The following is a 23245-nucleotide window of genomic DNA, read 5'->3' as shown; positions in this document are numbered from 1 at the left end:
AACCGGCATCATGCATATTTGTATTACATGTAATCTACCCTGCCAATCTCTGTCCGACGCGAAACCCACAAAGGGCAATTGCATCAGAGACGCATCGCAAGACGCAGGTATCCGGCCCGTTCGGGCACCTCATCTCATCTCATCTCCTTACCTGAAAGCTAAGAGCCGAGCGTCGAGAGCTTTCACCCCTCTAAAACCCCAACCTATCAGATGACGTCAAAAAAGCTGAGCCAGCTGCACCTCACATTGTGGGGAACCCGCACAGAACCACTTACAACAGGCGCAGACAACGACACACACCCTTTCATCTCGACCGCAGCTCCCTCACCTCACTTTCCCACAATCTCAATATCACCACCCATTTACTTGCGCGCGCATGAGGCCACGAGAACTCATCCCGCCAACAAGACAACCTGACTCAGAAAGAGGCGCCAGGAAAGGGGGGGAAAAAAAAGAAGCATTGGGACCACGTCAATAAAGGGAACAGAAAAGACCCCCCTCCCCAAAATACAAACATGTCCCCCTCAACAGAACCCCTCTCCCCCCCCTCCTTCGCAACAACCCAACTCACCCTCCTCGAAGCCGAACTCGCCGCAGAAGTCTCGGAATCATCCGCCCTCGTCTCCTCGCACTCCCCCACGGCCCTCCAGCGCGCAGGCCTCGCCCTGCCCAACCTCGTCGTCACCGCCCGCCGCACAGGTCTAGGCGGCCGCACCGTCCTCGAATTATCCTCCGATCCCGCCGTTGCTTCTTCTTCCGGTGAACTACCCGAGCATGGCCTCCGTCCGGGGGACATTGTGCTCATCTCGGAGCAGCCTGCGGGAAACGCCAAGAAGAAGGAGGTGAAGGAGCTCGAGAGTAAAGGGGCGAGGGGGGTGGTTACGAGGGTTAGGAGGGAGCTTGTTGGTGTTGCTGTTGATGAGGGGAAGGGGGAGGAGAGGGAGTTTACGGGGAGGGTTTGGATTGTCAAGGTTGCTGACGATGTCACGTACCGGAGGTGAGATCTTCTGTTCTTGATTCATTTCCTTTTCAGTCGTCTGTCGGTCAAGGATCAAATGCTTGACAGAGATGGAGTCTGTCAGCTGCGTCACTTGGTGCGAGACTTCACGGAAGCAGGCTGGGCTCTCCGTGATTGACGACTTGTGGCAGTATCACAATGCTGCAGCACCTAGCGGAGGAGCAGACAGGACTAACAAGCGCCTACAGGATGAGCCAAACCATGGGCAAGATCGAAAAGATGACGGAATCGGAATACACGGCCTTCATGCGCGTCCTCTTCGGCCTCTCGAGCCCGTCACCGGTGCCCCCGGACCTAGCATCCGACCCGGAGCTCGCAAAGATCCAATGGATCGACCCGTCTCTCAACGACTCCCAAAAGGACGCCATCCGGTTCGCCCTCGCGTCCCGCGAAGTTGCCCTGATCCACGGCCCGCCAGGCGTGAGTCTTACTTGACCCCCTAACCGACCCGATGAAAGAAACGCCATGGCTGACGAAAAAGGAGGAAAAAGACGGGCAAAACACACACCCTAATCGAACTAATCCTCCAGCTCATCAAGCTCAATCTCCGCATCCTCGTCTGCGGCCCCTCCAACATCTCCGTCGACAACATCGTAGAGCGCCTCGCCCCGCACAAGATCCCCATCCTCCGCCTCGGCCACCCGGCCCGCCTCCTCCCCAGCGTCCTCGCCCACTCCCTCGACGTCCTCACCCAGACCTCCGAGGCCGGCGCCATCGTCAAGGACGTCCGCGCCGAAATGGACGCAAAACAGGCCTCTATCAAAAAAACGCGCAACGGCCGCGAGAAGCGCCAAATCTACGCCGACCTCAAGGAGCTCCGCAAGGAATTCCGCGAGCGCGAGCGCGGCTGCGTCGCAAACTTGATTCGCGAGAGCAAAGTCGTCCTGGCGACGCTGCACGGCGCGGGCGGACACCAGCTCCGGGACCAGCAGTTCGACGTCGTCATCATTGACGAGGTGAGCCAGGCGCTCGAGGCGCAGTGCTGGGTGCCTTTACTGTCGGCCAAGAAGGCCGTTTGTGCCGGCGATCATCTGCAGCTGCCGCCGACAATCAAGTCGCTCAATTCCAAGGTGAAGCCGCCGGCGGCAGCAAAGTCAGCGGCCCCCATAGAAGACGCGGAGAAGAAGCATATCAAGGGCATGACGCTGGAGACGACCCTGTTTGATAGGCTTCTCGCCCTACACGGGTCATCCATCAAGCGTATGCTCACCACACAGTACCGCATGCACGAGAACATCATGAGGTTCCCGTCGGACGAGCTTTACGAAGGAAAGCTCATCGCCGCGGAGGCGGTCAAGGAGCGCTTGCTCAGAGACCTGCCGTACGAGGTCGAGGACACGGAAGACACCAACGAGCCGGTCGTCTTCATTGATACGCAAGGGGGCGACTACCCCGAGAGGAGCGAGGACGACGACAAGGACGCCGTCAAGAAGGCAAAGTTCAGCTTGCACGGGGAGAGCAAGAGCAACGAGATGGAAGGGGCCTTGGTCCGGCAACACGTCCAGAAGCTGGTCGACGCGGGAGTGAAGCCAGAGGACATCGCCGTCGTGACCCCTTACAACGCTCAGGTAAGCCTGGTCAAACCAACGAACCCCCCTTCCCTCCCTTTGATTATGGATCTTCTGTTTGGAAATCTTGGGTCCGTCGCGAAGAGCCGCAAGGCATGAAAGCTGACATCGGATGAACCGAACGCAGCTCGCCATTTTAGCGCCCCTAAAAGAACGGTTCCCTGGCATCGAGCTGGGCAGCGTTGACGGCTTCCAGGGCCGTGAAAAAGAGGCCGTCATTGTCAGCCTTGTACGGAGCAACTCCGTAGGAGAAGTAGGGTTCCTGGGCGAGAAGCGCCGACTGAACGGTAAGCTTCAAACGAGAGATGATCCCGCCGGCCGCGGCCAGGCTGGGAAGACCCCAGTATGCGGCCGACCGTTAGCGCATGAATGTTAATGCGTTCTTAGTGGCGATGACGAGACCCAAACGCTCGCTGACGGTGATCGGAGATTCAGAGACAGTCAAGAGGTGAGTCGGTTTGAGAAAATTGCTTTCTTTTCCCCCTTCTTCCCCAAACCTTCCCCTTCCCTAGTTGAATTTGGGGCGTGCGGCGCAGAGTACCTCTGCAGTCTGCACAGATGGTGGCAGGCTTATCCTGAGACATCTGCTGAGCCGCGTCAAACGTCCAACATCTCGGCCCTGTTTCTTCTTCTTTTTTTTCTTTTCTTTTTGTGCTAACTTGAGTTGTGCCATGATCAGAGGCAGCAACTTTCTCAAACGGTGGATGGATTTCCTCGAAGAGAACGCTGATCTACGTTACCCGGATTTATCGTCACTTCAAGGGTCCTGAAAGGTCCCCAAATTTGGGACGGTTGGGGAGATCGTGGGCTGGCGGCGTTACCGACGGACCATCTTCCATGCAAGGTCCGCCCCTCTCCAATGTCGACCTTTATGCGACGAGAGGACTCGTGGCAAGAAAGAACAGACGATCTGGAATACCGACGAACCGGCTTTGTCGATGTGGTGGCCCGCCGTGGAGGGGTAGCTGGGATGAATCCTTATGCGACGGGATGTGCTGGTTTCCCAACGATGCCAAAACAGGAAAAGGCTGCATTGTCTGACTTTTGGCGCGGCGTATCGTAGAATTTTGAATCGGCCGTCAACCATGCTCGCGGCCCACCAGGGGTTCATTGGGGGAGGGTGCGTCCGTTGACGCAAGTTGATGGGCGCTAGGGCATAGACGACTTGGGTCGCGACTTGTCGTGTCGTGTTCGCGGTCCTGGGCAGCGGACGAAAGAAGACGGGAGAGAAAGATTTTGGGTCCTTTGGAGTGGAGGGACGGGGGCACAGATGTCAGCCGTCACTGATCAGACGAAGAAAGTGGCATCCATGTATGTTTCAGGTTACTTTTCACGTCTGGCGACCTGTGCCATCCTTGTTCGCGTGGCCAGACCCGCCATATTCTCCTACCGAGGAGGAGGGGGATGCTTGACTGGGACGTTGCCCTCTCGGTCTCGACGAGATTGTGCGCTGGAATTCGCGGTGCCTTCGGGGTTATGTACGGAGTCTGCGGACTATTCGTACGGATGAAGTATTTTGAAAGCAGACCTGAGACTGCGGCTGATATTGGGTTGCCCGCACCAGTCTTGATCCTTCTTGGCACAAGATATCATCTGTAATCTGACCAGGGCTCTCTCTCCTGTGTTGGGTTGAAGCCATGTCTGTCGTCAAGACAAAACCAAAGTGAAAAAGCCTGTCGCCTATCTTGTACTCTGTATATCTGGTTGCGTTGACTCTCGCTGCGTTGTGCACTCTGCCTTGACTCCGCGCAGCGAATATATCTTGTTGGCTATCACATCTGTAATTATCAGATTGTACCATCCCGACTGCGCAGCCAAGTTTGGGAAGCTTAGACATCCGGATGTATAGTGTGAGCTAGGGCATTGCACAGCCCAGATCACTCACATTCGGTCGGCACATCAACTCGCTTCCAGAATAATGGTTCATCTCCATGTCTATGAGACATGGCTAATTCCGGGGCAAACCACCAATTGGATGTGTGTTCCGATGGCTGAGAGAGCGCCGGCGAGTAATGTGCTTTGCCAGCAGCTTCAGCCGTGTGCCATTTGTTATACTCGGCTCCTATAGATGCCGGCCGCTCGTGCTCTGGGTTGACGGGCGATCATAAGTCGGTTGTCTCGCTATATGATGCTCCGCCAAGGTCCACTGTGCAAGACGATCAAACCGTTGCTGGAGCGGGATAGCTTCTCAGGTGTTGGATCGAGGTTGGACTAGGGGGGCTACATTGACGTGATTGACTAGGCACGAGCACTCCGTGTGGGTGTTTGGCATGGCTTTGCTACCTGTATCGCCCACGTAACTGCAATATGCATTGCATGATGTTGGTTGTCCACGAGGGAGCCGCCGCCTTCCTGGACGAAGCTATATCGTGATCGCATATAGGCACCGAAAATAGCTGACTGGCCAATAATTCTTCCGACGCTTTGTTCTGTGCGACTCTGGCAAGGTGTTTTAAACCAGAACCTCAAGGGAAAAGCATCACGGCGGGTTCGCGGTGCCTTTAGCCGTCGCTGAAAACCCCCCACGAGTCAGGGTGAGCAGGCCAAAGAAGCCACCATTTTGCGTTGCGGAGAAGCTGTCCACATTGATACGAGCCGTAGGACTGTCATCGAGCTTCGCCCAGAATTGGAATGGTCTTGATCTAGGCAGACAATAGGGGACAGCGGGGGTCCTGCTCGACGGGCAAAAGGCTTGCAAGCCATGTGGTGGTTTAGCCTCCTCTGAATCCTGCGTTGTGGGGCTGTCCCAAATGCAGTTGTATGGATACTGGCCTGTCTTTTGGGCACGAAGATGCTGCACGTCGTCGACGGGGGGGCTGGAAGACACGGCTAAGAAAGGGTTTCGCTCCTACACGAAGGGGCTCAAAGTGAGTTGTGATGGAAACTTCTTGATTCCTACGCAGTATTGGAGTATTGAATGAGGTAGTTGTGCCGCAGCATCCAGAGGTTGCCGCTGGCGTGAACCAAGAATAGGTAATGCAGGCAGGTGGCAGGTGCATGCAGGAGGACGTGGCATGTGGTTGCAGCGATCCAAGTGAGGAAAACTCCGTCGTAACCTGCGGCTCGGTGGCACATTGGATTCGTCCGAGAGGCTAGCAATCACATCTCTGCAAGTGCAGCGTTGCTTCTGAGGAGCTGAAGCCAGCGCTACCACAAAAGATGAAGAGTCGTTGAGCAATCGGGATTCAACCAGCTAGAATCTAGTGTGAATGGCTGTCAGGTCTGACGGCGGCGGCGCCAGTCAGAGTGACAGAGGCATCCAACCGCAAATGAGATAGTGCAAACGGCCAGGCGGACGAGACGAGTTAGTGCCGTTGATTCTTGATGGCAGGACGCTCGAAATTCCAGCATTCCGTTTGCCGGGGCCTTCGCTCACTTCCTATTGGGGTAAGGCAGGCGTTCGCTGATACCCTAGCGCGGAGTCATGATATTGGACGACTAGTTGGCGATAGAGGTCTTGGATGGCGGGATCTGGGACGCCATGTCGGGTGAAGATGCTAGCTAGGCTTGGTCGATTTCCGATGGTGTTGGCCGATGGCCGACAGACTAAGAGGTTAGACGCAGTGTGGATTGTTGGTAAGAATTACCAGCACCCTCGAGCAGCATGGCTTTGACCTCGTCCACGACTCGTCCGTCAACTCGAAGAACGACTAGGATTCATCATACAAGAGCGTGGACTTGAGAGACGAGGCCTGTCGCTGGTCGATGTCTTCACCCGATCAGCACGGATAGAGTCGGGGTTTGGTAGCGACAAGGCCAAGAACCGGGTCGAGTGATGCGAATCTAGAGTCGTAGCGGGTGGCAGTATCCGTGTGTAGGGTAGTAGTATGTAGCCGTAGGCGGCATCATCAATCACACACCGACTCTCGATGACTGTCTTTGGCTCTTGTTATCGGTATGTGCAGGCTTGTTGCAACCCGAGGACCAAACGAGGATGAAGGTAGGTACTGGTAGTCTCGTATCTGGCGATGCGAGGTGAGGTTGACACACACGGACCACAAGACACAAAAGTGACCTCCGACCTGTGACCTCAACATGGATTCATGGAATGAGCCACGGCGGGACGGGCAGCGGGAGCGAGTTCCCTTGTTAGGCCCATATTGATGTAGAAAAAAAAAAGAAAAGGAAGCAAAGACTGAAACAAGACGCCAAATGCGGCAGCTCCTCGGAGGAGAAGTCGGACCAGCAATCCGGGTGAAATGGAGCCGGCAGGGCCGGGAATTGCCTTTCCACAGACTCCATACTCTTTCCACCCAGGCCGTTACTCTTCTTCTCGAATCCTTACGAAGTAGTTACCCACGGAAAGTTCTTACTCAGTGCCGCCTGCAGATATCATGTCAGGACCACAGATGGCGGCAGTCACGCAGGCAGGAGGAGCTTTCTACACAGTAAAGTACCTTAGTCCCCACCAGAGGTACTTCTCAGGCATGGTATCCGTACCTGGTACCCTAGACATCTACAAAAACTTCGTACCATCCGTCGACTCCTCATCTCACAGCTGTCAGTGCAGGTGAGTCGCGCATGTGGGGGTGGTCACGGTCGTTTAACAAGCAGGTCGCGTGGATCACAATGACCTTTTAGGCATTCGGGAGGGTAAACTGTTTTGCGTTGAGGCTGAGACATTGCATATCCGTGGGAAAAGTGTGGTCCTGGAACTGGAACTGCCACTGACGAGATGAGAGAATCCAACGATTGATACCCAGGCCTCTTTTCATCGCTTTGTATGGGCACAACGGAGTACTTGCTTTTGCCAATACACTGCCCACATACCATACCTTATTCAGTCGGTGTAACGAGCCCCGATATTGGCCATTTTCGTGCCACTTCTCACGATGATTCCGCTTCAACATGCCCGCCCCCCGCTCACCACCCGTTCCCTTGATCGACGCCTGGAACATTGTTTGTTGATGGATAGAAGAGCCGACGTCGCTGGCTTGTTGCTTGCCTGAATGGCGAGTATCGAATACCGGTACAATGTGCCCAAGACCTAGGTCACTGTCTACGCCCCTCGTTCTCCCACATTCCACTCATCCCTCACGTCGCTCATACACGCCTACGACGCCCAAGACGCCCTCCTCCTGCGTATGGACGACACACGATATCTCAAACGTGACAATTGGTCAAAGTCAACGTCCACCCACGTTCCTCGTCCAATCCCGACTCATTCTCAACCACACAGACCTACCACAACAACAGACACCACACGCAACTCTTGCAGCTCACGTCTAGTCCCGGCTCTGTGTCCCCTGGCAAATGGCCTGCTCCGACCTGCACAACAAAAAGGTGGCTTGCCTTGGATGGGCAAAGACGCCGAGTTCAGTTGGTCGAGGTGTCACCGTCTGCGCCTCTAGCGCGACGACCACCACTTCCAGTCCTCCGAGACTCAAGTCCACGACCCCCAAATGTCCAATGGCTCATCCAATGGCTCATCCAAGAGTCCAAAAACTCCAACATGCTCTTCCAGCCAAGGGGGGTCCCACGTCCTTTCTCCTTCCCCACTGCTCTGGGCGCCCCAAGCACTGGCCTCAAACAAGGGCTATCCCCCGAGCCAGGGAAGCCAAGAACGACATGGAGCAGGGGGCGGCGAGCGAACGGCGACGGCGAAGGCCACGAGGGGCGCCGGGGGCACCACCAGGGAGGGCACCCTGACGAAATGAAATGGAAACCGTCGTGGAATGGGATGCATCGGCTTCCATTGCGGCTTCAAGCTTGTCGTTGACCTCGGACCTTTCCTGCTGCCCCATCCCGTTACTCTGCTGAGCAATTTGAGTCTCTGTTCGCTCTCTCTTCTCTCGACTCAACCCTGACAAGTTCGAGGGCAAGACATGATGTGCAAATTATGTACCATAATATGCCATGACCATTCAGTCCAGATTTGGAAAACGCGTCTGCGTGGACGGTGGCTGTCCGTGCCGTAGACGCAGAAAACCAACGGCTGGCCTGTCCTTCTTCTCGAATCTTGCGGCTTGCGGCTTGCAACTTGCCCCATCACTGTATCCTAGACGCGGGCCAATACGCACCATTGACGGCGTTCCAATGGTCCGTATCCTCCTGGTCGTGCATGCATACTTGTTTCATCGCGCTAGCATCTGCGTCTGTTCTGCATCTGCCTCTCTGGTCTTCCGTAGTGTACGGATACATGGTCCCCATCAGAGAGCCTCCCGCCCTTGTCTTTCCATCTCCTCGAGTCCCTCCCCTTCAGGAACCCTTGCTGGTTCGTTGTAAAGTCTGGTGTGCCTCGTAAAGTACATTGTACACATCGTGCGCAAGAACAACCGATACAGATACATGCCATTGCTTTCCCTTTTCTCCCGCCCTTTCTGTCCTTGTTTGTTTCTTTTTCCTCCTGCCCTCTGCCGTGTTGTGCTTTTTGCCGTTGTAGACACGCGGAACAAGGAATAAAGAAGCATCTTCTGAACCAACCGCATCTCTTCGCTTCTTCCCCGACCAGTCTTACAACACATCTACTATTACCTATTACTTGCCTATCGGCTTATTATTCAAGTACGAATACCTGCCGTACCATATTCCTTGCTCCCTGATCTACTTCAGGTACCACTACTTTGCTCTCACGTTCCTTACGCCTCTACCACTATTCATCACGCATTCCTCTCTTGTCGTCTAATTCATACCCTTCACCAACCATTCTTCTTCCACGCCCTACCTCTCAGGCTAAGCGGCGCGCTATACGCTACCGCCCGTTCTAATCAACATTGCTCCTCCGGCCCGCCTCGTCAGCCTGTCGCAGACCTGCCCGGGTGCTCCTTTGATACATGACGCATGCGCTGCTAGGGTCCCCCCTTCTTAGTTGCTTAACTACTACCCCAATCCTCGGTCCCCTCGTGGGTTTCTCTCCTTTTGTTCGCCTCAGTTCTCGTGCCTTGATTGACCACTCGACTTCCTCCTCTCCTCTCGTACGGATACTCAGCGTCACCGCGGCTGTAGAGGGCGCATTTCGCCACCTCTCCCGCCTCTCCGATTCCGACAGGCCTAGACGACAAGCCGCATTGCTGTCTATATGCACCATGAATCAGGTTCCAGCATAGATCACCACCTGGCCTAGACATCTGGGGCGTCCGATCAAGAATCCCACCCAGCCTGGGCTGGCGAACCGGGCATTGACATTGGCATTGGAACTAAACAAATCGTCACGGCACGGCACCGGACGCATCCCGTTGGCAATCCTCTTGGGTCTCACCAACAATATCTATACCCTTCTCCGTCATCTCTCTTCGGACCTCACCACACTTCATGGCATAACAGGGGTCAGCTATCAAATACAACGCTCTTCGTCCTCTGGCCTCCTTCACACTCGCTCTAGCCTAGAGCCACGCACGAAGTAATCACCAATTGCTGGCACTGCCATGGGCCTCTTCAAGTCGGCCAACCCACCCGCCGCTCCTGGCGCAGTACCTCGATCTTTAACGGGCCAGTCCATTCGGGGCAAAATATCAGGCCCGATTCCTATCCCTAGCCCAGTCGACGACGAATTCCCAATGCGCAACCCGGGTACCGGGATTGCTACGCCTCTGACCGAGGGCGACATGAAGGAACAAATGATGCATCCGCCGCAGGCCGAACAAAGGGCCGGGTCGATTGTCTCGGTCCCTCAGCCTCAGCCCGAAGTTTCACAGGCCCCGAGAGCAGACTCGGTGATTGCACCAACGGGTTCCGCCGGTTCTGGCTCCGGTTCAGCATCATCACCAACATCGGCGACACACGCGACACAGGCCAACACGCCCCAATCACAAAGAAGAACAAACGCATCCAGCAACTTGCGATATTCCGCCGTGAGTGCATCATCTGAACAGACGGGCGCGAGCAAGGATCGTCCACAGCGCAAAAAGTCAACATTGCGCGGCGCGTTGGGGAAGCTTTTTGGTCGCAAAAAGAAGACGGGCTCTCAGGGCTCGACCGATTCGCAGCGCGTATCGACGTACAACGCCTCGAACCAACACAAGAGCGTAAGTTTCGGCACCGGCTGCTCCCGTACCATAGCATTCTTTCTGAACTTGGAGACTGACGGGGGGACCAACAGGACACTTCCGGGTTAAGCCGAGTCAAGGAAGCCGAACCAAAGCGATCGGCGTCCTTGCCGATCACGGAGTACGACAGAGCATTACGGTCTCACTCCATAGGGCCCCAAGACATTACCGCCATTGAGAGTGCGCGCAATTCAATCAACGTCGACCCATCTCTGTATCAAGGCCACAAGAGGGCGGCCACAGCCACGACAAGTCAGATCTACTCGGCTCCTTTCAGGAGTCGCGAGGGAGAACTTGCAGGCCTCTCGCCTCGTCCTGCAAGCACCCACGTCCGCGGGAGCCGCCTTTTCACAGATGACGATGACCCCGAAGAAATTGGGCGAGCCATCACTAGTGATGTTAGCCAAAAGCGCCGATCCAGGAGTCTCAGTGGAATGCAGAATCCAGAAGGACGATCCGAAGTTCGGCGCAGAAGCGACGAAATCCGATATTGGAGAGAGAGCTATGACCCAGCCTTCATCGCATCGCCGGCGTCATCCAATATTCCAGACCATGAAAACCAGTTCACGGGCATGGCCCCTCCCATGAGCATGCCCGAATCCCCAATCGAGCAGGGACAGGTGCACACACCACCTCAACCATTCTCGTTTGGGAACTTGACGCACATGAATGTCATGGCTGGCATGAAGATCACGCAGGCGGCCAGCATCGAGACGCGCATAGAGACGCTGGAGGAGAGGATGCACCGTGTGGAGGACGTGGTGACGCATCTGTGCAACTCTGTTCCTGGATTCCAGATCCACATGAGCCAGCCGCAACGTCTCGCGCCATCGGTTCCGGGTTCGAATCCATCTTCTCAGACGACAAGCACCGCAGTCAATCCGGCACTGCAGCAACTCTCGCGCCAGCAAGCCCCAGTCTCCCGGTACAGCAGCTCTGCACACTCAAAGGAGTCTCACACCTCCTTCGGCGAGACTCCCACGTATGTGGGCTCTCTTCAACTCCCTGCATCCATGAATAGGCCAACCTCGAATTCCACCATCCGTGGCGTGACGAGCTTACCAGCACTATCTCGTGTCGAGCCGAACAGGGCGCAAGAGACCTTCACAGCAGATCACTACACGATGCTTCTCGCGCTGCTGGAGACGGAGAGAGCCTCTCGACAGGCCCTAGAGTCTCAGGTCAAGAAGTTGACGAGACGCCTGAATATGATCTCTGGGCCCAGCGGTCACGGCCGCATGTCTCTGGCAATGGAGCCTCCCCCAACTGCCAAGTCGTTTGGCAGCGTGTCTGCCTTTGACCAGGATTCATCCGATGAGGAGGAGGAAACCGCCTCCAGGAATCGGCAATTTTTGGCTGAAGATTCTGGCGTTGGGACCGGCCCCGGAGACGAGGACTCGTACTCGGAGGTTTTCGCGACGCCAAGGGAAGAGCAGCATCACGGCTACGGCGCGTTCGGGGAAGAGTTGCGCGACGAGGACGAAGACCCCCAGCGAAAGAAGGCAGCCAGGACATTGTCGCTGAGCCAAATGACGCTGGGTAAGAAGCCGTCGTCGACAGGAGTGCGGATTTGATATTTGATTTGCGGCACTGTTTTGCATTGTTTTCCATTTCAGGTTTGTCATTATACCCCGGGAGATGTTCTCCCACTCACGAGGCGACGATGACGATTCTGTTCTCGGCAGCCGTTGAGTTGAAGGCGTCTCCTGTCTTTGCGATTCGGCACTGATCCCTGCCCGCAGCTTCTGACGGGCTCAGCATTGTCATGGTAGCGAAACATTTTTTATTTTAATTTCTTACTTTTTCTACCCGTACATACGACTACCCAATCCCGTTCTTGACGATCTGGTTGGAACACTCTTTGTGGGATACATTCCATTGACGAGGATTTCTGTTTTCTTTTTGTTTTATCCAAGCGTGCGGATATCTCGGTGAGAGGAAAGAGGGAAAGGCTAGAGAGCCTTCTACTGGTGCAATCGAATTTCAGGACGATAATGCCCGCAAGAAGTGGAAGAGGCGACCGGTCAGGTAGCCACAACTTGGTTCTGCAGGTTGTGTGCGTGTATAACATGCAGATGTGTGCCCTCAGTTGGACACGGATTAGTTCCAATCATGACAAGACCCAAAGTGCTCCGCTGCTTTAGATACAAGATGCACCAGACGTGTGGTGTACTCCGAGTGATGCACAATTCAGACAGACAGAGCAAGACAAACAAACGACGGGCCCGTATGACAAGGTTACCCAGTCGTAATCTCCGGATTGTCATCTCGGGGAAGAGAGGCCAGAATGTTTCGAGAACATCTCCAGGGCCCCCATCCTTACCGTCAGGCTAGGTGAGTGTAACGCGGATTCGGGAAGCCTAGCAGCGTGATTAGTGGCTCGGCTCGTCAACATGGTGTCAGCTCGCCCGCACTTGGTGATGGCGTTTGTCAGTGACAGCATGATAAGTAGCCATATCGCTCCGCTCCGCCCCCGCCCGACGAAAGCCGCACTTTGCAGGTTAAAAACTTACCACGGCTCGAGAAAAGCCAGGTCAACCGGCCGGCTACCTAGCAGAAGCTCTAGCGGGCCAGCCGTAAACCGACACTATTTGAATAATGTTCCAGTTGGAATTCCTTGGGCTTTCCAGAAGACTAGATGCTAGGCAATCTTAGCTCAATCCACTCATGAGTCGCTCCATCCATAGGTCCAGTCAACTCCGCAGAAGATTAAGATTGAGTGATACGGATAGAGGATTTGTGGATAACGTAGGTAGCTTCTCCGCCAACTGGGTCGGGGAGTAAGACCCCACCCCACACGACGGATCACCCCCCACGACGGATCACCCAATTTAGACAATTTTTTCCCTCCTTCAACACCACCACCACCATAATACATAAGTAATAAATAATCAAAAAAAATCGCAAAAATTATACTAAAATTACTAGCAAATTCGCTATACTTAAATACATAGAAAAACACGTTAAAAACGTATAATACGACGTTAGCTTTAGTAAGTCGATCCGGAAGGCTATTATAAACTAAAAAATCCCCTATACTACCCTCTTAAACCGGCTATAAAATATTATAATAATTAAGAAGTTAAAAGAGGATTACTAGAGGCTTAGTAAATACTAGGAGTAATCCCTTATTTACTAAGTAATTATATAGGGCTAATTAGGGTTCGCTCTAACCTATACCTAAGTTAAAAAGTTCGTAATATATATTTTTTAATAGAGTAGCGACTAGTACTTACTTAAAAAGAAATAGTTAGAGGGGTTCCTATATAAGAATCCTATACTCTTAACGCTACGGGCCCGTTATATAAATTCTAAGCGCGTTAAGTTTATTATTATTAACGTTATATAAGCTTTTTAAAAAATCCTAATATTCTTAGATATTTATAAAATCCTAATATCCTTTTATTAAAATATAAATAAAACGGGATTAATAAAAGGGAATAATAAGGACTATTTAGTACTAAGTAAGTTTAAAAAGAGATCTACTTATATTTAGATACTAAGAAACCGTATTTAGATCTCTATACTTAAGTATATTTTTATAAATAACTAGTACCTCTTACTATTAATAATCTTTAAAAAATAGACTATATAATAATAATAGTTCCCTATAGAAATATTAAATTATATTTCGTAAAGCTTTACGTCCTCTATAAATAAGTAAATTTTAAATATAATTAGGTTAGAATAGTTAATTAAGATATTTATTTTATAAACAGAAATAGAGGCTAAGAGACTCTTATCTAAGTATTTACTTATTATTAATAGGCATAGTAATTACGTTTCTAATAATTTTATATAATAATATTACTTTAAGGGTATTTACTTATATTATTTACTACCGCATTCTAATTATATTACGTAGCCCCTAAATATTTTAATATTCTTATTACTTAAAATATATTATTATAATAGGCTTATAGATTACGGCCTCTAGCTTAACTTAGCGCTAATTAAAAAATAGAACTTCCTCTATTATTATTTCTAAGCCTAAGTATAAGTACTTATAAAATAGAATATATATACTAATTAAAAAGTAATAAGGCTATACCCTATTAATATATAATAACCCCTATTTAGTAAATTTATTATTATAATATAGCCTATAAACGTTTTATAAGTATTATTATAAGAGCCCTTATTTTTAAAAATACTTAAAATACCCTAAGATTATAGTATTATTACCCTTAAAAAGTTAGAAAACTTTAAAAAGTACCGGAAGCTCTAAGTACGAAGTAAGAGCGAGGATAACTTCGATTCCGTTATTTATAAATTAATATTTAATAAGGTAAATAAGTAATTAAATACTTAAAACGTAGCCTTAGTTAATACTTAATTAGTTATTAAGTTACTAAAGGCTTAAGTATAATTATATAAGCTAATTACGAAGGTAAAAGTACGTTAGGATCTAAATAAATAATTCGTATAAATTAAGGCTATTATAAGGGTAAAGAGGGAGGCTAAGGCTCGCCCGTAGTACCCAATTACGGTCCTAACGCCTATAAATAGTATAAAAAAAACTTAATTTACTAATATATATTTAGAATTTTAAATTTAGTAGTGTTATGCTATTAATAATCGAATTCGTAGTTATAAGGTTAAAAAGTTAAAGTCTAGAAAATTGTCTAAATTGGGTAATCCGTCGTGGGGGGTGATCCGTCGTGTGGGGTGGGGTCTTATGGGAGGACCCAAGGAGTGAGGATTTGAGTGGGCACCTACGTAAGCACAACTCTACCTAGACAGAGGCCGTTATCAGTGGGCTAAGCTCTTTGCACAAAAATGCGAACCACGAATACGGATACAAGGAATTGGGGGGGCATTTTTCTGCGAACAAACAAACGCACATACCACCCAACCTCTCTCTCTCTCTCTCCTCCGCCCGCGGTTTCTTGCCCCTCTTGATTACTTCAACTACACACGTAACTCCGTTCACCCAACCCCTCGTTGTTCGTGTTGCGCGATTGATAGCTATCAATTGCAATTGAACGTGTCGGCTTTCTGACCTCGATCGAGAAGGTCAGCGGATATCTTTGACGAGTCGAGACCTTTGCGCTTTATAAAGCGAATTCTTTCATCGCGACAGCAAGCTCGCGCGCATTATCGCTCTCTACCGCAACCACAAAGCCGAATAGCAGAACGAGAAAGCCGCCCAACATGTCCGGCTGGGTCGATTGGTCAAAGACCACGCAATCCCGCAACTACCGCGGCTCAACCTCCTTTGCGACGTTCATGATCATCGGGCGTACGTCCCCTCTCCTTTCCCCCCTCCCCCATCAGCAACTCGCGCATCGAGAGCGAGAACTCCTTGATCACGAACCCAACCGAGAAAACTAACAACCCACCAAACAGCAACCTGCTTCTTCCTAGGCATCCTCTTCGCCTCCTTCCCCTACGACTTCCCCCTCCTCTGGACCTCGGCCCCCGTCCCAGAAACCTTCTTCGCCCACCTCGAAACCCACCTCAAATTCATGCACCAATCGCCCCCCCTGATCGGCCGCCTCCTCAACATCATCGTCTTCACCGGCTTCCTCGGCTTCTTCATCAAGCTCTTCCGCCCCTCGGAAGCAAACGTCCTCTTTGACGGCGCATCCCTCGTCCTCTACCTCATCGGCGTCGGCGTCTACATTACCAACATCGTCAAGGGCCTCCGGTCCGTCAGCGCGGGCATCTGGGATGACCCCAACTTTACCGGAGAAGTGAAAGACGGCCCCGTCACGGGGGAGATCATTCTGGGCAAGGAGGATAGTTTGAAGGTGCTGGCGGCGAGCAATACCATTTTGGCGCTCGTGTTGGTTGGTGTGCTGGTGTTGCAGGCTGGGCAGTGGTATGCTGAGCGCAAGGACCGCGAGGACTTTGCGAAGCTGGAGAAGGAGGAGAAGGGGGCCAAGGGATCTGCGAGTAAGAAGAAGCAGTGAGAAGCTTTGGACTCTTCTTTCTGGGTGCTTGCGCAGGTGGGCGTTACGCGGATGCGTATAGGTCCTTCGGGGGGCTGTTGGCAAAGTGAGAGGTTGCGACATGGCATGTGATTGGTATGCCCCCTACATCGACTTTGATTGCTTTTAGGGTGGCTCTATGTGACATGTGACGTTCGCATCGATGCAAATAAGGATCACAGTATGAAGCGCACCACTAGTGGGCAGAGGCAGATTATGCCTCATTCAAAATATATCATGTCTCAACGCCTATCATTTTGAATTTTGACATTCGGGCTCTATTTAAACCCTAACCTCTCGATAAGGTAACAACGACAAGCAAAGAAATCCTGCCTCCTCAACTAGCAGTCCTATCGCATCTCTACTACAGATGAATGCGTCTACCTTTTTTTTACTCCTTATCCCACTCACACGCAAGCCCTTACTCGAGCTTGAGCTGCTCAAACTGCTTAATCGTGTCCTCGAAACTCCTGGCCTCAGACTCGAGGTCGACGAGCTTCTGCTTGTCCAGCTTCTGGACGGCCTCGGCGACCTTCTCCTTGTAGATGGGGTCGTTGAGGACCTTGTGCTGCTTGTCAATATTGGCGCGCGCCTTGTCGAGCCTCTTCTTGGCCTTCTCAACCTCGGCGTCGAGGTCGACGCGGCCCTTGACGTGAAGGTACACAGAGGCGGAGGAGGCGACGGGGAACGCGACGCAGCCGGCGGGACGGGCGGCGTCGGAGGTAATGATGTCGATGCCCGTGACGCCCTTGCCGCTAAGGGTTTTGATGGAGGCCACCTGGTCGTTGATGGTCTGGTGCGAGGTGGCATCGTGAGACTGGATAATAACTGATGATCGTGTCAGTGGGTGGGACCTACATCGCAACATCGGCACATGTGACTTACTCTTGCTCTCCTCCTTCTGAGCGTACTCGCTCATGAGGGATCTCGCACCACGCGAGCATCCCAGGACAAGCTCATACGCGGCCTCGGACTTGGGGTCATCAAACTTGGCGTCGTAGACGGGGTAGCTGGCAAGCATGATGGACCTGGTCTTGTCTTCAGGGCGGCGAGGCAGACGCTGCCACAACTCCTCCGTGAGGAAGGGTGTGAAGGGGTGGATCATGGTCAGCGCACCCTCCAACGCGGTGTACAGGGTCTGGACGGCGCTGGCGGCCTCCTCGGGAGTGCCATCCCTGATGATGGACTTGCTGTTCTCAATGTAGACATCGCAAAGGAAGTTGAGAATGTACTGGTACACGATACCAGTGGCCTGCTGGAAATCTCTCGCCGCCAGAGCGGTGTTGATCTCCTTGGCGGAGTTGTTGAGCTTGTGAAGGATCCACTTCTCCGCAAGAGTAACACCAACGGTAGCCTCCTTGGCGGGAACAAAGTCCGCGGGCAGGTTACCCAGGACATACTTGGACGCTTGCCAGATCTTGTTGCAGAACTTTCTCCAACCGGTCATGACCTTGACGTCAAAGTTGACATCACCGCTCGTCGATGTGAGCGCAGCCATGGTGAAGCGAAGACTGTCAGCACCGTTGCGAGGCAGACCATCAGGGAAGGCCTGCTTCTGGTACTTCTCGGCCTTGGCAACTTCGCTGGGGTGGAGGTTACCGGTGCGAAGCTTGGCGTGGAGGTCCTCGAGCTTGATACCAGCGATGGCGTCCAGGGGGTCAATGACGTTACCCAAAGACTTGCTCATCTTGCGGCCCTCGGAGTCACGGACGAGGCTGTGGCAGTACACCTCAGTGAAAGGAACCTGGCCAGTAAGCTTGATACCCAGCATGACCATTCTGGCAATCCAGAAGAACAGAATATCCCAACCAGTCTCGAGGACAGAGGTAGGGTACAACTCCTGCAGGTCTTGGGTCTTGTTGGGCCAGCCCAGGGTTGAGAAGGGCCACAGACCAGAAGAGAACCAGGTATCGAGCACGTCCTCATCTTGCTCAAGAGTGAAGTTCTTGCCGGGAAGGGCAGCCTTGGCCTTGGCCTCGGCCTCCTCGCGAGTCTTGCCAGCGAACCACCGCTTGTTGTCCAGGGAATCGGACTTCTCGCCCTCAACCTTGGCCAGGTACACAGGGCAACGGTGACCCCACCAAAGCTGACGGGAGATACACCAGTCGTTGATGTTGGCCATCCAGGCGTAGAAGCTGCGCTCGGAGGACTCGGGCTTGATCTTGATTCTGCCGTCCTTGACAGCGGCAACGGCATCGTCGGCCATGCTGCGCATGCTCATGTACCACTGGGGCTTCAGCAGAGGCTCAATGACGTCCTTGGAGCGCTCGCAAAGGGGAATAGTCATGGCGTTGTCCTTCTTGTCGACGTAGAGACCGAGCTGCTTGAGCTCCTCCTGGATGGCATAACGCACGCTAAAGAGGTTAGTTTGCATGAGGGTATGCGAGATCTGCGCAGTCACTTACTCGAATCTCTTCTGACCCTGGTACTTGCCACCATTCTCGTTGATGTTTCCATCATCAGTAAGAATGTTGATGAACTCGAGGCCATGCTTCTGGCCCAGGTTGAAATCGTTGGGGTCGTGGGCCGGGGTAAGCTTGACGGCACCGGTACCGAACTCCTTGTCGACATAGGTATCCGCAACGATGGGCATCAGACGACCCGGGATGATGGGGTGGATAGCCTTCTTTCCAACCAGGTGCGTATATCTAGGATCATCCGGGTGAACAGCGATACCTGAATCGCCCAGCATGGTCTCAATACGGGTGGTGGCAACCTCAAGATACTCATCGGTACCCTCAATCTGGTACTTGAAATGAATCAAAACACCAAACTCAATCTTCTTCTCGTAGCCGGGGACCTCCAACAATGTCCTTCCAGTCAGCTCCTTGTTGATAACCTCGAGGTTGGAAAGGGCGGTGGTGAGCCTGGAAGACCAGTTGACAAGTCTGTTGGCGCGGTAGATGGTACCCTCCTCGAAAAGTCTGACAAAGGTCTCGGCAACGGCGGCGGACAGGTTCGCGTCCATGGTGAAGGCCTCACGGCTCCAGTCGAAACTTCCTCCCATCTTTCGGAGAGCAGCGTTGATCTTGTCGTGGTATTCGCCCTTCCAGGCCCAGACCTTGTCGACAAAGTCCTCACGGCCGAGGTCGTGACGGGTCTTTCCTTCTCTCCTCCAGAGCATGTTCTCGACAACGCTCTGTGTCGAGATACCGGCGTGATCGCAACCGGGGATCCAGAGCGTCGTCTTGCCCAACATGCGGTTCCATCGAATCATGATATCTTGAAGGGAGTCGCCAAGGGCGTGGCCCAAATGCAGGGCACCGGTGACGTTAGGAGGAGGGTGAGCGATGACGAACTTGCCCGCGGGCTTAACCTTGCCCTCGGCAGTGAATTCGGGCTCTGTTGAGGTTGTATTAGCTCACGCAAGACCTCCCACAAGAAAGGGGTGCGACCGGTATCACGTACTGAAGAAGCCTTCCTTCTCCCACCAGTCATACCAGGCACTCTCGACAGCTTCAGGGTGATACGCCTTGAAGTGGGGGTCCTCGAGGGGCTTGAGGCGCTTCTTCTCTCCCTTGGGGGTATCTTCAACGTATTCAGGGATAGCCTCTTCCTCCTTCTTCTCGGCCTTGGCCTTCTTCTCCTTGTTCTTGGATGCAGCGGGGGCTGCGGCGGCCTTTGCGGCCTTCTCGGCCAACTTCGCCTTGAATTTGGCGTCCTTTTCGGCCTTCTTGCGCTCCTTCTCCAATTCCTTCTCGGTCTTCACCTTGGGAGGTGCGCCAGCGGTCGCACCAGCATCCTGACCGGCGGCATGGGTGGCGGACGTCGAGGCAACCTGGGCCTTGGTTTCGTTTGAGACGGCAGGAGGAACCTCCTCCTTGAGGCCCTCAGTAGCGCCGACTGGGAAGGAGACACATGGGTCAGCTCAATGTCTGAAAGCGTCACAATGGCAATTGGGCCGGGAGGCATCGTGAGAATGTGGGGTGTGGGATGGGGGAGGAGGGGCTTGCGCACTGGGGTTTCCGCGTCCGCTGTCGGTGGCCATGGTGGCACGTGTCTGTAGGAAAGGTCGAAGACGGGGAGGACGTGGACGTAGACTGAGTGATGGAGGGCGCACGCGGAGTGCTCGAAGAAATATTGAGTTGGACGTGGTGGATATGGTTGCGAAGAAGCCCGGGGAGGTGGGCTTCGACTGATGGTAAAATACAAAAAAATCTCCAAAGGTCTCCGAGGAGGGGCAAGCAACTATGACTCGGCGGTCTGATTGCAGCACTTCGCGGATTTGAGTCACAGGATTGGGTGTTCGAGGAGGAGGGCCTTGGAGGGGTCATGCAGCTAAAATTCGGGTGCGAGCCACAGGCGCAGGGAACCTGAGGTGCTCAAGTCCGATTTACCAGCCACAAGCAAGGGGGGTTTATCGATGACTTGCCTTATCGATAACGAGTATCCGTTCCTCAGAGCCGATAAGGTACCAAAGTTCCATTGGGATGAGTCGCACGCCGCTTCTGCCCCTGGTGCATTTTCCTGCCGCCGCATTGAACCTGGGAAGCTCAAGCTCCAGCCACACCAATCAAGGTCGTTGGATAATTCATCATACATTCATTCACTTTCTACCTTCCAAAGCTGGAGCAGTTGCGGAAACCTGACTCACACAAGACCTCAATTCGATTCAATGGGTTTGTAAGGAAAGGGAGGAATCTCATCAGCATATGCGTCTGTGATTAACAATCCAGTTGCGGACGAAAAAGAAGCGTTCCGAGACCTCGGCCCAGCCTGGACGTGGTAATCGTGACGCGATGTATATCCAGAGAGCCATCCCCCGGTTCGCTCAGTGTGCTAGACATTCATTGGCTAGACGAGGATATAAAACTGCATGCTTTTCTGTCCACGGGAATGAAGAGAGCTGGCAGGTGAGCCTGCCGGGGAAAAAAAAAGAGATCTTCCTTGCATCGAGATCTCATATCTCATTAATACTGACCGCGTGAATAGGGTACCCTCGTTCAGAGAGTGACCAAGACTGTCAGGTCTTTACAGAAAGCAGGCCTCGAGAAAGATGACGGCGCGGTTGTAGTACTTGCTTCCCGGCCATATGCGTCGTGGCTGCTAGATGAAAAGTTTATGGCCGCATTGCTGCGACCCTTTGGGGATTCGAAATCATCCGGCGATGTGGGTCGCGAATTCAACGCTCTTACCGGTGCAGTCGATGGGCTTCACCCCCTTCGTGCATTCGGTGACATCCCACACGGATTCTCATTCTACTACGGGCCAAAGGATATGATCATGCCGAGGCTGTGGCAGGGGAAGAGCCCTAACATGCAGTCTGCTCCTCGTAGCAACGACAAGCTGAACGCTGCCATTACGTTTTCCTACGGGTCGAAGCCTGGCAGTTACGTATGCACACTTCCCTTGGCGAACACGATCTTTCAGAATGGCCTTCAGTCGACTCTCATCGCTAGCCGCTGGAAAGTCAACCTGAAGGGGGGTTTGGATCTGGTCGAGCGCGAAGAGCGACGGGCTCAGGAAGTCAACATCTACACCAGAGGGAGCGATCACACCAACTCGATTCAGGCACCCCTGGTCCCCATCACGGCTCCGCGGAAGATCGTATCGGGCCTGGGCAATATCATCAGGCAGGTCGACGTAGATGGTAAAGAGACGCCTGCTTCTGCGGAGCTCGAGACGGCTGTCCAAGCGCTCTTCGATAGGCGGACGGCAGAGGGCCATGAGTTCCCTCCGGGCCCCGTAGGTGTATGGGGAGTTGTTTGTCCCCCTGGTGATGACCAAGCGGGAACCATTGAGTTCTTGAACCGTTTGTCCGAGACAGCGTCAAAGGTACGGAACGCTGGAGACGAGTGGTCCATGGTCCTGAATACGAAGGAATATATGAAATGGCTCATCAATAGGGGTGCCAGGGTCTACAAGATTCGTAAGTTGAACACCCAGCCCAACAATGAGTAAGCTCATCTAACCAGAGAATGAAGAGAGCGGCGGCGGCGGCTGGGGGAAGAAGGCAGGCCTCCTTTCGCTCGATCCCGAAGTCAAGTATTCCGCTTCCTCTGAGGAAGAGGATCTTGACAGCTTCATCCGTTCCTTTGAGAACCGGAACGACGGTGGCGGCGACGCCGAACAAGGCGTCATCGCTCCGGGCTCGTACATTCAATACTTTGTCGCTCCGCCCTTCACCGCCGCCAAAGCGAATACGGCAGCGGAAGGCGAATCTCAGTTCACCGACTCCTTTGGAGTGACGGATGACGCGCGGTTAGAGGCATCGCCAGTTCCCGCTTCGCGAGACTGGAAACAAATCCGGCACCAGTTTGGAGCGGTGACAACTCACGGGCTCTTCCTTGAGTGCAGGTCGCTGCATCCTCTCGTCCGTGAGACGAAGCTGGACGTGCCCGGAGCGTGGATCGGACATTTGGGACTCCCTGACCAAAAACGTTCCAAGTTCAGAAGGCTTAGCCTGCACACGGAGAAAGGCTTGGGAGCCTCAAGCTAAGATGTAAAATCTATGGATGTAAGACTAGGGGGGAAAACTACTGTAATTGTTTTTTTAGGGAATGAGCTCTGATACGTATTTTCTCTCGTCGTCGCTGCAAAGCTTGAGCCGGTCATCCGGTGTCGTGGTGTAGGTAATCGGGAGGGTTTTGACGAAAAAGAACTGACGCAATTCTGTAACTTGCAGCTCAGATCGCCGCAGGTGGATATGCATACTCTTTCTCTTCCATACATCTCATTCTTTATCAACGGGAGGTAACTCAAGCATTTAGACAGATAATTTAGACGACATAATCCTCAACG

The 23245-nt window shown here is 52.8% G+C and overlaps 7 protein-coding genes across 7 annotated transcripts; 6 read left to right on the top strand and 1 right to left on the bottom strand.

Annotated features, from left to right (window-relative positions):
* Positions 1–515: 515 nt before the first annotated feature.
* On the top strand, positions 516–3356 carry CCOS01_13639 (uncharacterized protein; the record flags this gene model as incomplete). Its single annotated transcript, XM_060461785.1, has 6 exons — positions 516–997; positions 1207–1438; positions 1549–2586; positions 2714–2873; positions 2974–3034; positions 3266–3356. The coding sequence occupies 6 exons, from the start codon at positions 516–518 to the stop codon at positions 3354–3356; spliced, it is 2064 nt and encodes a 687-aa protein (XP_060307505.1).
* A 386-nt stretch (positions 3357–3742) lies between these two features.
* On the top strand, positions 3743–4096 carry CCOS01_13638 (uncharacterized protein; the record flags this gene model as incomplete). The annotated part of the gene is made up of 1 exon (XM_060461784.1): positions 3743–4096. A coding segment is annotated over one exon (354 nt), but the record flags the coding sequence as incomplete, so codon positions are not given.
* Positions 4097–8647: 4551 nt separating this feature from the next.
* CCOS01_13637 (uncharacterized protein) lies at positions 8648–8830 on the top strand (the record flags this gene model as incomplete). The annotated part of the gene is made up of 1 exon (XM_060461783.1): positions 8648–8830. One exon carries the CDS (start codon positions 8648–8650, stop codon positions 8828–8830), a length of 183 nt encoding a protein of 60 aa, XP_060307503.1.
* Positions 8831–9950: 1120 nt separating this feature from the next.
* Positions 9951–12145, top strand: CCOS01_13636 (uncharacterized protein; the record flags this gene model as incomplete). The annotated part of the gene is made up of 2 exons (XM_060461782.1): positions 9951–10550; positions 10625–12145. 2 exons carry the CDS (start codon positions 9951–9953, stop codon positions 12143–12145), a joined length of 2121 nt encoding a protein of 706 aa, XP_060307502.1.
* Positions 12146–15725: 3580 nt separating this feature from the next.
* CCOS01_13635 (ER membrane protein SH3) lies at positions 15726–16486 on the top strand (the record flags this gene model as incomplete). The annotated part of the gene is made up of 2 exons (XM_060461781.1): positions 15726–15813; positions 15921–16486. The coding sequence occupies 2 exons, from the start codon at positions 15726–15728 to the stop codon at positions 16484–16486; spliced, it is 654 nt and encodes a 217-aa protein (XP_060307501.1).
* Positions 16487–16925: 439 nt separating this feature from the next.
* On the bottom strand, positions 16926–20492 carry CCOS01_13634 (valyl-tRNA synthetase; the record flags this gene model as incomplete). Its single annotated transcript, XM_060461780.1, has 5 exons — positions 16926–17332; positions 17390–18858; positions 18910–19846; positions 19913–20347; positions 20462–20492. 5 exons carry the CDS (start codon positions 20490–20492, stop codon positions 16926–16928), a joined length of 3279 nt encoding a protein of 1092 aa, XP_060307500.1.
* Positions 20493–21243: 751 nt separating this feature from the next.
* CCOS01_13633 (uncharacterized protein) lies at positions 21244–22943 on the top strand (the record flags this gene model as incomplete). The annotated part of the gene is made up of 3 exons (XM_060461779.1): positions 21244–21357; positions 21437–22373; positions 22429–22943. The coding sequence occupies 3 exons, from the start codon at positions 21244–21246 to the stop codon at positions 22941–22943; spliced, it is 1566 nt and encodes a 521-aa protein (XP_060307499.1).
* Between the last annotated feature and the right edge of the window lie 302 nt (positions 22944–23245).

The sequence above is a fragment of the Colletotrichum costaricense genome (assembly GCF_030867565.1).
Source record: "Colletotrichum costaricense strain IMI 309622 chromosome Unknown Scaffold_18.1, whole genome shotgun sequence".
Lineage (NCBI taxonomy): Eukaryota > Fungi > Ascomycota > Sordariomycetes > Glomerellales > Glomerellaceae > Colletotrichum > Colletotrichum costaricense.
Note: the sequence above shows the minus strand (reverse complement) of the source record. Positions and strands in the feature narration are given on the sequence as shown.